This window comes from Phodopus roborovskii, unplaced genomic scaffold, assembly GCF_943737965.1.
Source record: "Phodopus roborovskii unplaced genomic scaffold, PHOROB, whole genome shotgun sequence".
Taxonomy (NCBI): Eukaryota; Metazoa; Chordata; class Mammalia; order Rodentia; family Cricetidae; genus Phodopus; species Phodopus roborovskii.
Genome location: NW_026125562.1, coordinates 3,268,547 through 3,285,182, shown reverse-complemented (window position 1 = coordinate 3,285,182; position 16,636 = coordinate 3,268,547). Strand labels below are relative to the sequence as shown.

At 45.9% G+C, this 16,636-nt stretch overlaps 1 protein-coding gene across 2 annotated transcripts in view; it reads right to left on the bottom strand.

Moving 5' to 3' along the window:
• Window positions 1–10,692: 10,692 nt before the first annotated feature.
• Elapor1 (endosome-lysosome associated apoptosis and autophagy regulator 1) overlaps window positions 10,693–16,636 on the bottom strand; it is an 80,045-nt gene continuing 74,101 nt past the window's right edge. Inside the window, exons 17-22 of one of the 2 annotated variants that reach the window (XM_051177709.1) lie at window positions 15,956–16,052; window positions 15,377–15,478; window positions 13,354–13,480; window positions 13,096–13,274; window positions 12,041–12,206; window positions 10,693–11,004 (exon numbers count right to left, since the gene is read on the bottom strand). In XM_051177709.1, the coding sequence (XP_051033666.1) occupies window positions 10,963–11,004; window positions 12,041–12,206; window positions 13,096–13,274; window positions 13,354–13,480; window positions 15,377–15,478; window positions 15,956–16,052 (713 nt within the window). In that variant the 3' untranslated portion in view covers window positions 10,693–10,962. The remainder of the gene's footprint in view (window positions 11,005–12,040; window positions 12,207–13,095; window positions 13,275–13,353; window positions 13,481–15,376; window positions 15,479–15,955; window positions 16,053–16,636) is intronic. The other variant, XM_051177708.1, reaches the window with a different exon arrangement.

The window sequence follows — 16,636 nt, the reverse complement described above, 5'->3', positions numbered from 1 at the left end:
AGAAGCTGTGGCATATATTTAGGACTGAAACTGGCTATGTTTACTTAATTTGAGCATTGCCAAGCTGTTCTATAAACACATTTATATTACTCTCTTGTTTTGTTCAGTAAGGATCTCTCTACATAGACTAGGCTGGATTCGAACAGAGATCTCCTGCCTCTGGCTGGGGGAGTGTTGGTATCACCACCATTCCCAGCCTGCATACTCATTACTACTCTGAAAGTGAGAAGACCTCCTTTGAAATTATGTCCCTTGGTTAGGTGTGGTGGTGCATGTCCATGATTCCATCCTTTGAGAGGCAGAGCAGCAGGATCGTGAGTTCAGGGCCAGCATGTGTCAAAAAAAAAAAAAATCAAAATCCAGTTAGGTTTAGTATAATATATGCCTTTCATCACATCAGAGACAGAGGCAGGCAGGTCTCTTGACTATAAAGTCAAGGCCAACCTGGTCTATATACTGAGTTCCAGGCCAGCCAGAACTATATAGTAAGAACCGTCTCAACACACACACACACACACACACACACACACACACACACACACACACACACACCAAGGAGTTAATCCCAGAACTTGGGAGACAGAAGCAGGTGGATCTCAGTGAGTTCGAAACCAGTCTGGTCTACAGAGTGAGTTCCAAGACATCCAGGGCTACACAGAGAAACCCTGTCTCAAAAAAAAACAAAATGAAACAAAAACCTCTAGGCACTTTTTTTTTCTATTAGTCATATTACTAAATTACAGATACCTCTCTTTGGGATGGAGAGATAGCTTAGTGATTAAGAGCGCTGGCTTCTCTTCCAGAAGTCCCAGGTTCAATCCCAGCACCCACATGACAGCACACAACTGTCTGTAACTCTATTCCCAGGGCATCCAACACCTTCACATAGACATTCATGGAGGCAAAAATGCCAATGTATATGAAATAAAAATATGTTAATTTAAAAAATAAGAAGGCACCTTAGGTAATTCTAGCTAGTCTTTTAAGAAAAAGAAAGAAAGGAGGGAGGAAGGGAGGGAAGAAGGGAAGATCTCTTTAAAAATGTCTGTGCTGGGACTGGCTGGTGAGACAGCTCCTCAGGTAAAGGTGCTTGCTTCAAAGTCTAAAGTCTTGAGTTCAATTCCTGGGACCTACAAGTTGGAAGGAAAGAACTGACTCCCATGTTGCACCCTCCCAACAAGCTGTAATAACATAAATAAAAACACAATGGGATTAAAATACTTATTCTACCTGGTAAGTATAAGAAGTAACCTAGTAGCACAGTTGTTTATCAGTTTAGAGTTGTTAGTGCTGAAGGGAAACTAGCTATCTCTTCATTGTCTTTTACTTTGTCTTCTCTCTACCTTCATCCCTTCCTTCTGTTCCCCCTCCCTCTTTCCCTGCCTCCCTCTCTCTTTTCCTCTCTCCCTCCCTCCCTTCCTGCCTTTCTCAAGTTTCACTATATTCTGCAGCTATGTAAGACTGTGACCCTGTGACCAAATGCAATGGGTTCACAACTTGGCAAGTGCAGACCCAAAAACCATATAAGTAGTGACTAAGAGGAGGACTGGCAGTTACTTCCAAAAGCAATGCCTTTGTGTCCTAGGGCAGCCTGCAGGTTTGTGTGGGAAGCATGTGCATACTCAGATAGGAAGTTACTTTAGGAGCAGGTATGTTCCCAGCATGCTCGTGTTACTAAGCCAAGGAAGGCTTCAGGAGTCCCAAGAGACTAGCCACCCATCCCCATATACCAAAGAGACAGATGTCACAAAGGACAGAAAATGGAGGTTTTTAACCAACATGATCACTTTAGGAAGAAAAGAGAAAGAGGTTCAGTGACCCCCAGGACTAACAGGAAGAGGGACATAGCTCATCTGTAGAAGAATTCTTGCCTCACATATTCAAGGCATGGTTCAGACCCCAGCACAGGAAGAGAGATTGAGGCAGGGAGACATTTGAGATTTTTCTAGAAAAAGGAGATAAAGGAGGGGTTTGGGTTTGTACGGCTGACAGAGACAGAACAGATTGTCCTGGTCAAGCCCATAGCTTGACTGGACATTATCTCGATTCTGATTCCACTAGGTGCTCTGGAGAGGTTGCTGTGGCTGTTCTGATGACATAATGAATCCTATACAAAGCAGCTGAGCACTGAGGTGGAGTGGGGGTGGGGGTCTGTTCTGTAACTTTCCAATGCTGCTTGGAAGTAGTTGTGGCCATTTGTCATAAAGATGTTAGTCAATCATTTCTATAATTCCTGGAACCCAAGGTAATTTCAGAAGAAACTCGGGGAGTGTGTGTATGTGGGGGGGGGGGAAGGTTAAAGTTACAGAAATAGAACCTGAGACAATTGTATGGAATTAGGCCAGTGACCGGTCCTCCCTGACTGGTGCTCCCTGTCAAACTCATTGTGCAGCTGACAGTGACCAAAACCTCTGGCCTCCATCTCCCAAGTGTGGACGTTATAAATATGCCTCACCACATCCACTTCTCCATCACTCGGTTTAAAGCAGTATTCTCAACCTGCAGAGTCGCAGTCAGATATTTACATAATGACTAATAACAGTAGCAAAATAAGTTATGACGTAGCAAGAAAATGATGTTATGGTTGGAGTCACCACATCATGAAGAACTAACTGTACTAAAGGGTCACAGCATCAAGAAGATTGAGAACCATTGTTGTAAGGGATGTATTCCTGCGCATGCTTGCTATGAGGTCAGAGAGTGCAAGAAGGAAAATTGACGTACATATTACCGGGCATTCTTAGCTGAAGGCCATCGAACGAGTTCCAATAGCAGAAATAAGTACAAATGGAAAAAAATAACCTAAAATGGACTGCTTTCTGGGAGTGCTCAATGTTTCCAAAACTGAAGGAAGGCTGAGTGGTGGTGGTGGTGAGAGACAGAGACAAGTGGATCTCTGTGAGTTTGAGGCCAGCCTGGTCTACAAAGTGAGTTCCAGGACAGGTTCCTAAGCGACACAGAGAAACCTTGTCTCAAAACGCCATTCCTCCCTCAAAAAATTGCTGAAGGGAGAAACGTGAGGGAGCACTCCTGTGGGAGTTTGTCCCCGTCCACCCTGCCCACATTAAGGGCTAAAGGAAGTCAAGTTCTGCTTCCCAAGGAGATGGGACTACAATTGCACATCACTGCACCAAGCTAATGTGATTTAAAAAGAAATAATAGTTTATTGTCCTTTAGTTAGTTAGCCAGATGTGGATGGCTGCCAAAAGAATTCTAGTCAGCAGGAAATGGCCAGTGTAATTCTGACTAGAAACAAATGTGGTAGCACAGCTTCCCATAATCCTAGTATTTGAGAGACCTAAGAAAGAGGATTGTAAATTAGAGCTACCCTGGTCTACACAGTGTTGTTCTTTCGTTACTGTTATAGGATAAAGCTGGAGAAGTTGGGGGGGGGGTGTCCCGCGTGGGGGTTCCAATGTAAGGGACCACGTGGGAGAGCATAGCGGGTTCCATAGAAGGGGAGGGTGACCGAGGCAGAGGAAAATAACAAACCAGGCAGACAGAGCCGGAAGTGAGAAGTTTATTTACAAAGGGGAGTGAGGGGCAAGGGAAGAGACATAGAGACATTGGGAACAGAAAGAGAGAAAGAGAGGAGAGAGGGGAGAGGAGAGAGAGAGGAGAGAGGGAGAGAGAGGAGAGAGGAGAGAGAGAGAGAGAGAGAGAGAGAGAGAGAGAGAGAGAGAGAGAGAGAGAGAGAGAGAGAGAGAGAGAGAGAGAGAGAGGACCAAAACAGCAAAGAAAGCAAAGACAGCACAAGTGGGCGGGGTCTGTCTTTTAAAGGGTCCTTTGCACCTGCACGCAGACTAGAACTCATGGAACCCTGAGCTGACCAGAGTACTGCCTGAGTGCACTCTGCCAGGTGACAGGGGCAGGCCAGCATAATGCCTGAATCCTTACACACAGTGAGCGTCTAATCTAGGCTATGTAACAAGATTCTGTCTCAAAAATAATAAAATAAAAGTAAGACTTAGTTACTGAGTTATAGTGTGAGGCCATAACTCCTATAGTTATTTCTATTAGCATGTGCTATTACAAATAGCTAACTTCTGGGTGTTGCTGGGACTCAAGGGTTTAAGAACCCGCAGCTAGGCTACTCTGAGGCCTCTCTCAGCTTCTCTTTTCTTTGTGTTCCTTTTTATTTCCTGCGTTCAGAGTGAAATGTTTCCATGTTTGACAGACAGCCCCAATCCTGTCACCCTCCTGCTAGAACACCTGCTACCCTTGGGAAACTGTCCACACATGGCCCTCACTATGCCTGCTGCCTACCAGCTTCTGGATGTGTTTAGTCCTGGAAATGCCTTTCCCCTCTCCTTTCCACACAGCATGCTCTCCTTCCTTGCCTTGGAGCCTTCTTCACACAAGCTCCTTTTAGTTGAGATTTTCTTCCCCTTCTTTGTTCCAACTAGTTTTTCCTTCTCCTGGGAAGCCCTCTCCAGTACCCCCTCTACTGGCTGTCTTCCAGATTGGTTAGTCTTCTGGTTTCCCAAGACATTTGGGTTTTACTTTTTTAGTGGTGTGTGTGTGTGTGTGTGTGTGTGTGTGTGTGTGTGTGTGTGTGCTCCACTATGGCTAGGAGCTGGAGTTTCACATGCTCATGAGGCTCTTGATGGAGGTGCTAGGATCCAAATTATGATCTTGATAGAGCATTAAGCGCCCTTAGCCATCAAGACCATCTCTCCAGCCCACATGCTAGTTTGTTTGTCTGATTTCAAGACAAGGTCTCTGTCTGTATTCCTGGCTACCCTGGTGCTCTCTATGTAGACCAGGTTGGCCTCAAACTCACATAGATCCATCAGCCTCTGCTTCCCGAGTGCTGGTATTAAAGGCATGTGCTTTTTAATTAAAAATACATTAACTGAGCAGTGTCTCACTCCACAGCTCACACTGGCCTGCAACATGCTATGCTGTCTTTGAATGGCAATCTCTACTCTCAGCCTTCTGAATGCTGAGATTACAGTCATGAGTCACCACATTCCACTAGCTGGGTTTTTTGTTGTTTTAGTTTGAGTTTTAATTGTGGTATTGAGACAATCTCACTATGTAACCCAGTTTGGCTTCTAACTCATGTTAATCCTCCTACCTCAGCCACTCAAGAGCTGGGTTTCATTGTTGTTTGGGGTGGGGTCCATCTCATTATACATCCAAGGGTGGCTACACCTAGTTTTATGGTACTGGGAACTGAACCAGGGGCACTCTAATAGACTGAGCTGCATCCTCAGCCCTTAAATGTCTTCTCAAAGGTTTAGACAAAGTTGTAAAGGGGGTGGTAGTAACACACACACACACCTTTAATCCCAGCACTCGGGAGGCAGAGGCAGGTGGATCTCTGTGAGTCTGAGGCCAGCCTGGTCTATCAAGCAAGTTCCAGGACAGGCTCTAAAGCTACACTGAGAAACCCTATGGAAAACAAACAAACGTCAGAAAGCAGGAAAAATCTCAAACACAACAGGCAGAGGCAGAGAAATCTTGGCAAGCACAATCACATGGTAAAGACTTTTGCTAGGCATGGTGGTGCACACTTTAAATCCCAGCACTCAGGAGACAGAGGCAGGAGGATCTCTGAGTTTGAGGCCAGCCTGGCCTACAGAGCCAGTTTCAGACAGCCAGGACTAACACGTCTTGAAAAGCAAACTAACAAACAAAACTCAACCCTTGCTGGGTGCTTTTACTACCCAGCAAGGCACACAGAAGACCTGCAAAGCAGGGGAAGCCAAACTTGGTCTGTCCTCGAGGGAGGTGAGAGGCTGGAGGAGAGTGGGGGCTGGGGTGTGGAGTGGGGGAGGTTAAGATTCTTTGAAAATCTTTCCCTCAAGTTTGTCGTTGGTCAGTTTGAACAAAGACAGGGAAACAGGTCCACAAACACATCCTGGTCTGGCCTAGAACTTGTCTGACCGGTCCACAGGCAGGAAGGAGGCCATCAAGGCTGGAGAAAGGGTCCCTCAGGCCTCTGTTTTTAAGCTACCAGGCTTTGGCCTCAGGTAAGGAGGATGAAGAAGCCCGTCATCTTGGAAGTTCATCCTTTACTATCTTGTCATGGCCCCACCCCCTGTCTGCTTGTTAGGAAACCTACCCAACTCACTCTTCTAGAGAAGGAAAGCAGAAGGTTCAGGAGTTGAAGTCATTCTTGGAGCAGCCCAGAACATATAAGATCCTATCTCACAACAGCAGCAAAGCTGTCCTCCTTCATAACACTGCCGAGAGTATTCCTTTCTTTAAACACGAGTTTTAGTTACCTAAATAATAGAGTGTGAAGAATTAATGTAGTGTCAGAAGTATGTTTAAAGTAATCATAAATTTGAAATTGCTGAGAATTCCTGAATCTCAAAGAGTAACCTGAAAGGAATTTGACAATGCTGAGACACTTGCTTTTTTCCCCATGTATATTTCTAAAATGTATCATTGTTGTTGAATAAATGTACTTTTTATTTTGTAACAAAATAAAACAAAAAATCCACAACATCAGTGGGGCTGGAGAGATGACTGTAGTTAAGAGCCCTGGCTGCTCTTCCAGAGGACTTGGGTTCAATTCCCAGCAGGCACCCTGGGAATTGGCTAGCAATGATCTGTAACTCCAGTCCCAGGGGATCTGACACCTTTCTGCTCACCTCAGGTTTTAGGCATACATGTGATACACAAAAATGCATGTAAACTAAACACCCATACACATAAAAATTAAGTGAACAAAAATTTAAAAATACACACACACCAACAACATGACGGATCTATACATACACACAAAACCAAAACACACAGTCAGGCATGCAATATCTTCATCACGTAGCAAAAGCAAACCAAACGTAGCAAAGCGAAAACATATAGGATGGTGGAGGAGGAAGATGATACGAAAGACTCTAATGATAATCCGTGGTGGCACATGCTTTTTTGTCTCAGACCTGGGAAAGCAGAGGCAGGCGGTTCTTGAGTCCAGACTAGTCTACAGACTGAGTTCCAGGACAGCCTGGGCTACATAGAGAGACCCTCTCTTGAAAAGCCGGAGGGGGGGGGAGAAGGCTCTAATGACAGAGGAGTGGGAGGAGCTGGAGGAGGAAAAACTTGTTGGATGTCCAAGAGTCTCCTCAAAGATGGATATAGAATATTTGTGCCTTGTAATATTCAGGTTCAAAAACCTGTGGCAGCCTAAACTCATGTGGCAGGTGCAGTTCTCCTGGGGTACTAAGTATACACAACTGGAGGGAAAGAAAGTACCGAGTCAAAAAAGCCCAGCCACTCCAGGTTAAAAGTTTCTGCATCCCGATACGCCTCTCCCGCTGACAAAGCAATCAACATCAGACCAAATCAAACTGAATTAGAAAAAGCCCAGGTTTAATGGGTAAAATACTCCTGGACAATTTTCCAGCCCCCCAGAAAGGGGATGGGGAAGAAAGACTTTTCTGGGGGGCAGTTTAAATACCCTGTGGGAGTGGTTGCAAGCATCTCTGTGGGAGAAGCGGTGTGAGATGAGGCAGGGTTGAGGTAGAACTTCCACCAGAACATCCCGGACTCTTTGGGTATTTGGAAGCCAGGGACTCTGGTGGAGGTTCCAACAAAACACTGAGAAATGGTAGGTCTGTAATATTTCTAGAACTTTCTCCACTTCTAGTCTGTAATAACCCACTTCCTGCCAGAAGAAGCTAAATTCATTTGTGTTTATGGAAACGTTGTGTGGATGGGTAATCCCTCTTGAGAGAAGCCTGGCTGGGGGAAGGGGCCTAACAAGCTAACTTGTGAGATTTTTTTTTTTGTCCCTCACCCAATCTTGGTATCACTTAATACATTTTATTGTTATAGAAACTGAGGTATTCAGCATTAATCCCTCAATAGGTGCCAAGAACTTTCTAGCCTATATCCTGCAAATTGTTCTGAAGCCCATACTCCTTGCTCTGTTCATCTTTTCTGATTACACTTCAAAGACACTATTTCCCTGATGGGAGATGTCATTCTGTAAATATGTTTCTCTTATTGATTAATGAATAAAGCATTGTTGGCCAATAAGAAAGCAAGATAGGTGGGACTAGGAGTCAAGGAGGATTCAAGGAAGTAGTAGGGAGGAGTCACCATGTAGAGACTTGAGAGAACAGAGGTCCAGGCCCTCTCTCCAGTAAGATGAGACCACGTGGAAATACTTAGATTAATAGAAATGGGTTAATATTTAAGACAGAGCTAGCCAATGAGAAACTGTAGTAACAGGCCAAGATCTTTATATCTAATACAGCGTCTCTGTGTGTTATTTGGGGCTGGTGTGGTGGTGGGACCAGACTGGCAGGGAAAACCTGCTCGTAACATTTCCCACTCCCCTATCCAGAGACCCACCCCTATAATTCAAGAAAGACAGTTCAAAAGGTATGCTTTTATTTTGGAAAAAAAAATGACATGCAACACCCATCCCTATAAACTATAAATACTTGGGATACACAATAAAAAGTAAATCCAACCCTCCCTGATAAGACATCAATATGATTTCACAAAGCTGAAAAAATCTTTTACAAAGCTCCTGTTGTATAAATATAGTCAATCTTAGCTTTAATATAGTCAGATCAAAAAAAAAGTTTTGATAGCATAAGAAATCCCCTGGTCCTTGGATGTACCACAATCTTCACTTGTATTCCCAGCCAAATACAGGAATGACTATAGGGTGAAATTATGTATTATAGAACTCTAGATATCCATATGGAGTTTAAACACTAGCTCCTGAGCCAACGCTCTGCCCCTAAAGCTTGTGCAAACAACCATAGCCCTGGCTCAAGGATTTGTGTCTATTCTAAACTATATGTTCGTGGTCAATGATGTAGCTCAGTGGTAGAACACTTTTCCTGGCATGTGAGAAGCCCTGGGTCTCATCTTCAGCACAGAAAACTAAAATTGATATATCCAAAGTCATTGAATGATATGTTTTGGAAGGGTGACTTATGCAGTATGCAGGTTATGTATTAGTAGACCTACTATCTGCAGTTGCTGAACTGCAGATAGAACTGCAACAGGTGACCCTCTTCCTTCATGAGCCATTACAGTAAGGAGTATGGAAGAGACCCTAAAAATACTATCATCCAATCAGTGCAGTCTGAGGATGCCTGCTTGCTGGGGGGGGGGGAGTGTTACTCAATTCCAGGAAATCTGAATAAAGACGTCCAAAGAGATGAAACCTTTTCCTACTTCTTGCAGAACAATCTAAGTATCTCCTGTGGTTTTCATCACAGGAAGCAGTCATTTTACAGGAAGCAGAAGCCCAAAAGACTGCAGGAGACTGGCCGTGAGCTCATGGCCTATGTGTACATATCCACTCAAGAACATTCTGGCGTGGTCAAGGTCCTGAGATCACACAAAGAGGGACAGTTTGGATGCCCAAAGAAAAGTTTCACTATGGATGCCATTGATGGTTAGAAGTCATGGCATAGCTTCATTTCTTTCTGACTCTTAAAAACCATCACCAGGGCAACCATGGATAATCAGACGAGCAAGCTACTTTGTGGCTGACAAACCTCTCAGAAATGCTTCTATGTTCTATACCAAATACCTGTCACGGGGAAAGGACACAGGTGTAAACCATGGGGGACTGGAGCTTAACCAAGAGACCGCCATTCTGACACGGGATGGAAGAGTCAGAGTTCCCAGCAGTAGGAAGAAAAAGTTAACTGGGAAATTTTCTGCTTTTTCTATTCTAGATACTTCATCAATTATAGCTGGAGTAAAAAGGAGAAGATGAGGAGAGGAAGCCTACTCTACTCGTGAAAGGGTACCTAGTGTACTCACCTTTCAAAGGGGTGTCGCCAGAAATGGAGGCCAGGGGTCTTTTAGATTTTTAGTGCACAAGTAAAATGAGAATAGGACAGAAGCTGGGGTGACAAGTCCTCCCTGGTGTTCCTCCCTGAAGCCTGGTTAGTATCTGCCTCCCATGCAGCCCCTTTCTGGTCAGTCTAGAAGTCAGTAACTCTGTGACCTCACAGATATCACAGCCATAGCTGAACCATGCCGTTGTGGACTGGAGTCCCTAGTACTACCCCATTCAAACCCAGCATCCCATGTTCTTTCCAAATGAGATGCTCCACCCCATGGTGCCCTAGACCTGGAGGGCTGAGGTGATCACAGATGGGCGTTTCCTCACTGGCAAGCATGTACTATCTCCCAGTGAAGAAGAGAAAGCCAGACTTACCTGGTTCTTCCTAGTGCCCCAGGGAGATGGAAGGGACATTCAGAGAAATCAGCTGTGGGGAATAGGTCTACTAGGGCTTTGGTCACACTATTGGTAAATAACCTCCTTTGCCTTCAGTGAAAATACTTATCACTTAAGAAAAGAAAATGAGATTTCAGGTTATAAAATAGAACAAACAAAACCCTGTCTTTCTTGCCTTTCCTCGTGTATTTTTTCTGGTCTCCTGAACTCACCTTGCCCTCAGACTGTCCACTGCTCCCTGCTCAAGTCATTACCCAGAAGAAATGAATCTGGGCTACTGTGACAACTTGCCCCTCAGTCTCCAGCCTTCCCTCACTACAGCCTCTCCTGAAGAGATCATGAGTCGAAGGCCTTTATCAGACCAAGAAAACTCCCGGCTGCTCCTGTCCTCAAAACAGGAGGCCAGAGGTCAACTCTATACTTAAAAAAGAATTATTTTCACTCCAGATCTATAAGAATTACAGGCAGATGAGGGTATGGCTCCCACAGGTGGGTTATTTTAGGAAACAAAATGCAAGCAAGGAAACAATACACAAAGTGTGGGTATATTTGGTAGGTTTGAGGCAAGCAGAAAGAGAGGTTGGGTACTCTATAAAAACAAGGGTCTGAAATCCAAACTTCTGATAAGGCCACGATGAAGAGATTCCCAGCAGTGGAGGGTGCAGGATGCTGGAGGCTACGTTGCCACAGGGTGACCTGCCCAGGCGAGGGGCAGGCAGGGCAGGGCCTGTGCCTCTCACAGGTCCATGTCTGGGCCTCCTGAAGATGTCTTCAGCGGAACCGAGTCAAATCCATCAGGAGTCCTCTGAAAGAGAGATGGTGACAGGAGCTGGCTGCTGCACAGGGGCAAATTAAGGGGACAAAGAAGAGAAATGGAAAATAGGTGACAGAAGGAACCGTCCGGACTTCCTGCTTTCTGTGGCTTTCTGGGAACATAGGGACGAGTTGTCCTCTGTTTTTCCTGTTGTTTACAGACTCTGAGAGGAAGGAAATTGTGACTCCTGGTTTGCACCCTTGCTTAGTTCTAGAGGCCCAGACAGACCTAAGCCCTCCCCCTTCCCCCTGTTCCCCCCTCCCCACCCCAGGAGCTACTCTCTCACTGATGGGAAGAGGGAAAACAAAACAAAAGCCAAGGCCAAAGTTGGCCAGGGGAGTCACCCTGCCAAGTCAGCACAGAGGTCCAGGTCCAGGCCTTGAACACCTTCTTCAACATGCTTCCTGCCACCTCCTACCCTCTCCCACCCACCCCACTTACACCTGTTTGAAAGACTCCCTTGTGCAGCAGTCAGGTGTGTGTTCAGCTCAGGAGGAACTGTTTGGGTGCCCTCTGCTGGCCCGATGCCCAGAGACAGTGGTGTCTATATGCATTTATGAGCTTCACCACCAACCCGCCCACATAGAGCCAGTCAGCCCTGTTCAGAATTACATACAGGCACGGTTTACACTCGGCTATGACTCAACCCCTCAGGATAGGGCCCACACACTGTGGGGATGGCACCCTCCACTGGTCAATGAGAAACTGAACCTAGAGATGGCCTCCCCTTCACAAAACAGACAAAAACAAAGCAAAACCTCTCTCTCCCCTCCCTCTCTTCCCCCCCCCCCCTGTGTAACTATCACACATGAGTGGTTCAGTACTTCTGCTGGAAGTTAAAAGGCCCTAACAACCTATACACTAGAATACACACTGGGAGGAAGGAGCTGTGTGAAGAGAGTATTGACGGGAAATTCAGAGGGAAGAAGGTGGTGTTTCTAGGAGAAGCTAGAATTAGGATCAGAGTGCCGCTCTTAAGTGGAGGGGGCCACTCAGCATCCTGGTGTCCTCTCCACCCCTCTAAGCTGATTCCCAGTTCACCTCCAGTCCCTCTCTACCTTAGAGGTAAAGGATTTGATCTTCCCGAAGAGTGATTTCTTGCTGGTAAAGATGAGGTCATCTTCCACATCCTCTCCTTCCATGATGGCACAACTGTCCGCTGCTGGCAGGTCACAGTCTTTGAGGGTAGCATTCATTACCAATTTGGAGTATTTGTATTCTAGTCTGTGAAGCGAGGGAAGAGGCAAGACATGAGGATGCCATAGGTAAGCGAAAGGGTGTGAGGGCTAGGTGAGCAGAAGGAATCTCGGCTCCCAGTTTAATGACCTTTTTTTCCTCAAGGCTGGTTGTTTCTCAGAATTAGAAAGTCATACCTTGTTTGTTTGGTTTTGGTTTTTATGAGACAGGGTTTCATATAGCCCAGGCAGGCCCAGAACTGATATGTAGCTGGAGGATGAACCTGAACTCTGTGCTCTTGTTTCTACCCCTCAAGTGTTGAGATTACAGGCATGGACCACTATACCTTGCCTTTGCTTTGTTAATAAAAATGACAAATTAAAAACATTGTTTTTTTTCTGGATTTATGAATTCAGTTCTCTTGCATGCCAGGCAAGCACTCTACCACTGATATTAAATCTCGGCCCAAGGATACTCCTTCTTTCTTCTTCTTTTTTTTCTTTTTTTGGAGACAAGGTCCCATTATGTACCTTGCTGGCCTTGAACTAAAGAGGTCTACCTGTCTCTAAGTACTAAAGACCTGCATCACCATACCTGGCTTGGTTTTTCTTTAGAGAATCTTACAGCTTTTTTTTTTTTTTTTTTTTTTTTCTCCCGAGACAGGGTTTCTCTGTGTAGCTTTGTAGATCAGACTGGCCTACAGAGATCCGCCTGCCTCTGCCTCCCAAGTGCTGGGACTAAAGGCCTGCACCACTACTGCCTGCCTCTTACAGCCATCTTTAGATGAATGAAGGCCTACAGTGGATGAGTGTCTTTAGAAGTCTCTGGCCAGTGGCAGGGTCAATAGCCAACTCCATGGAAAACTCTCAGTAACAGCCTCAGATGGTCTTCCTGCTTTAGGACTGAACCCTGGCCTCCCGCAGCCCCCACCATGTACTTTTGGTTCTTCTTCCAAAAGTAGCAGGTCAGGACGGTGAGCAGGATAGCAGTGCAGGTGCCAGCGGAGATGCCCACTTTTAACCAGAAATCTATTGTCTTGCAGATGGTGACTTTCTGCTCAGGCAGGGAGATGCCCCCGGCGCACATCTTTGGTTCTCGCCACATGTAAGTAGTCTTCTGTTGGGGAAGAGAAGCAAGGGCCTCAGAACTCATAATCTCTCCTCTCTGGAACGTGCCCAAGCAGAGGGTAACCTACCTGGATCCCAGCCACACAACTGCTGACAAAAGTGTGATAGTCCGAGGCTGAGCAGAGTGGACAAGCAGCCACACTCTCCCACAGGAAGTGGAAGTTACAGCCATCACAGGTCCCGTCAGAGCACATGCTAGCAAAGTAGAAAGGAGATGGAGTTGTCACTCGATGGCTTGGTGGGAAGACCTGCTTGGATGCCTGTGTCACTTCTTGTCTAATTCATCTCCTCTCCCAAAAATACTTCCCTCAACCTTCCCTTAACTCAGGTGTTCCCTTCTTTCTCTCTCTTTTCCTCCCTCCCTCCCTCCCTCCCTTCCTCCTTCCTTCCCTTCTTTCTGAGACAGGGTCTTACTCTGTAACTCAGACAGCCCTTAACACACAGCAATGCCATGCCTTGGCCTCCTGAGTGCTGGAAATGTATGGATGGGCCACCATGGCCAGCTTAAGAGTTTGGTCTCCCATTTCCCCACCTGTTTCTGCTGATGTCAAATGAGAGCTCTCTTAGGATTCAGGCATTATACTGGCCTGCCCCCGTCACCTGGCAGGATGCACTCAGGCAGTACCCTGGCCAGCCCAGGGTCCTGTGGCCGCTACATCAATATATAGTCAGCACGCAGGTGCAAAGGTTTCTTTAAGAGAGGAGGCAGCTTTCTCGCTCTCTCCGTCTCTGTCTCTCTGTCTCTCTCTCTCCTTACTTACTTACCTTCCTCCAATAAACCCCCCACATGAGTCTACAGGCCTCTGTCTCCCACCCACCATTTGTCCCCCATCCACTGTGGGACCCCCTACAGGTCCCACCTTTGCACCATACTGTAACAAGCTCAATTTAAGATGTCTGACTTCTAGAATAGCTACACTCCCAACCCCTAAAAGACTCCCGTCATCCCCATGGACATGTCACATTTTACAATGGCCACTTCTGAACCTGGTGGGGATTATAGTTGAGATGGAGCGCAGGCATAGATGTGTGCTGTATGTGCTTGTGAAGGTCAGAGGTCAACCTTGGGTGCTGTTCCTCAGGAGATGTCCTCTTTGTTTTGGGGGATAAGGTCTTTCACTGGGACTTGGGGGCGTGTTTATTAGGAGAGGTTGGCTAGCCAGTGATGTCTAGAGACCCACTTGTCTCCAGCTCCCCAACATTGCGATTGCAAATGAAGACACCATACTTAGTATTTTACCTAACATTTTAGGTCTTTTAGTAGCAAACTTAGGTCTTCATGCTTATGCACTGAGCTCTTTCCCTAATGAACTATTTCCTCAGCCCCAAATTTTCTATATGTATGTCTGTTGAGGAGCGGGGAGGGATCTGTTTTGTTTTGTTTTGCTTTGTTTTTTTTTTTAAGTAGCATCTCATGTAATCCAGGTTGACATTGAACTCACTATGTAGCCGAGAGCAATCTCAGTTGGGGCACAAACTTTGGTCTTCATGTGGAGAGAATGAGGATGAGGGAGATCTATTCAAGGAGGCAATGCACTGGCCTCCCTCCCTCAAAAGACTGCACACACTGGGACCTCCTTCAGCAAACGGAAGTCTGCGGCAGATCCTCCTTATTTCTCCTTGCCCCAGTGCGTAATGGCCCCAGAAATTGTCTTGCTCCCTCTGTCTCTACCTCCAATTACTGAGATTCTAGGCCTCCAAGGTCTTAATTTCTGAACTTTGCTGAGTGTGATATTTATATGGTACTGTCCAAGGAAGGAAGCTTTTTTCTATATCCATATCACCAATAGATCAAAGTATCCCGTTCTCCTCCCCGTTTTGAGACAAGGTCTCACTGTGTCATCGTAGTGGCCTGAAACTTGATATGTAAACCAAGCTGGTCCCAACACAGATTCATCTGCCTCTGCCTCCCAAGCGCTGGGATTAAAGGCATGACTCATTGTTTGAGTTACGATCTAGAGGCTATGACAGTGTTCCCAAGAGTCCATGCATGCCTATAAAATGATTTTTTTTCTTTTTATATAATCTCTGGTCTTGGCATAGAATGAGTCTGAGGCTGTGGCTCCTGTCGCCTCTCTCCACAGAGATTACCTGGGTAGCTGCAGAGTGCCAGGAGCAGCTTTCATTGGGTTGCATCTGAGGCGGATGGTGGTTGATCTTCCAGAGCTGCAAGACTGGGTCACATCATTGGATCTACAGTGAAGTCAACACCATGAGGGAAGGAGGGGCTCCATTGTTACTGGGGAGCTGTTATATGGAGTCAACATGGGGTGAGTCCATCACTGGCCAAGTGGGCGCTCAGGTTCTAGCTTGACCACAGGGAAGGCCAAACTTTGGTCTTTATGTGGAGAGAATGGGGACCAGGGAGATCTAGTCAAGCAGGCAGCGCAATGGTCTAAGCAGGAACAGGCTAGCACATCCTGGGACTTCCTTTGGGGAAGGGAAGTCTGTGGCACATCTGTATTTCTCCCTGCCCCAGGGCATAAGGACCCTAATAATATGCAAAAGGCCTGAGTCAAGTTATAGCCAGCTTTTACTCTGATGACTGGGTAGCCCTAGAGCTCAGACACGCACAGACTTGACAAGTAGGAGGTGGATAGAGACAGAGGGGTGCAAATTTGTAGAAGAATCTGTGGATTCATTTGCTTTAGCCTGGTCTCCCCTCCTCACCTAAAAAAGAAGACAACATCCGGGATCCCTGAGGTCTCTGGGTGGAAAAGTTCAGCCGGGGAGATGATTCCTTCCAGAGTCATGTCTGTCGACACCCCTGTCAAATCAGAGCTCCCAATTAGCTCCCGCTTATAGCATTAGCTGGCAACTACTTTACTGATTTCAAGACCTGTCAACCACCAACCTCATTTCATCATATCACTGAGTGACTAATACAGAGTGAGCCCAAGGTTGATCAGAGATGCCAGGGGCATGTGGAATGGAATTAAAACTAAGGACCATGTACCTTCCAGCCTGTCAGCCTCACATTCTCTAACACACACACACACACACACACACAAATACATACACAGACACACAAACACACATACCCATAGAGACACCCAAACAAAGACACACACAGAGACACACATAAACAGAGAGATAAGAAAGAGACACACATATATAAACAGACACAAACAGACACAAACAGACACACAGAGACACATACACACAGACATATATATATAGACACACATAGAGAGACACACATACATAGAAAGACACACACAGAGAAAGACACATGGACACAGACAAACAGAGAGGGACAAATATAGACACACACAGAAACACAGTCTTAGACATTTACACATAAGAGAGAGACAGACACACAAACACAGACTCAGATATATATACATATAT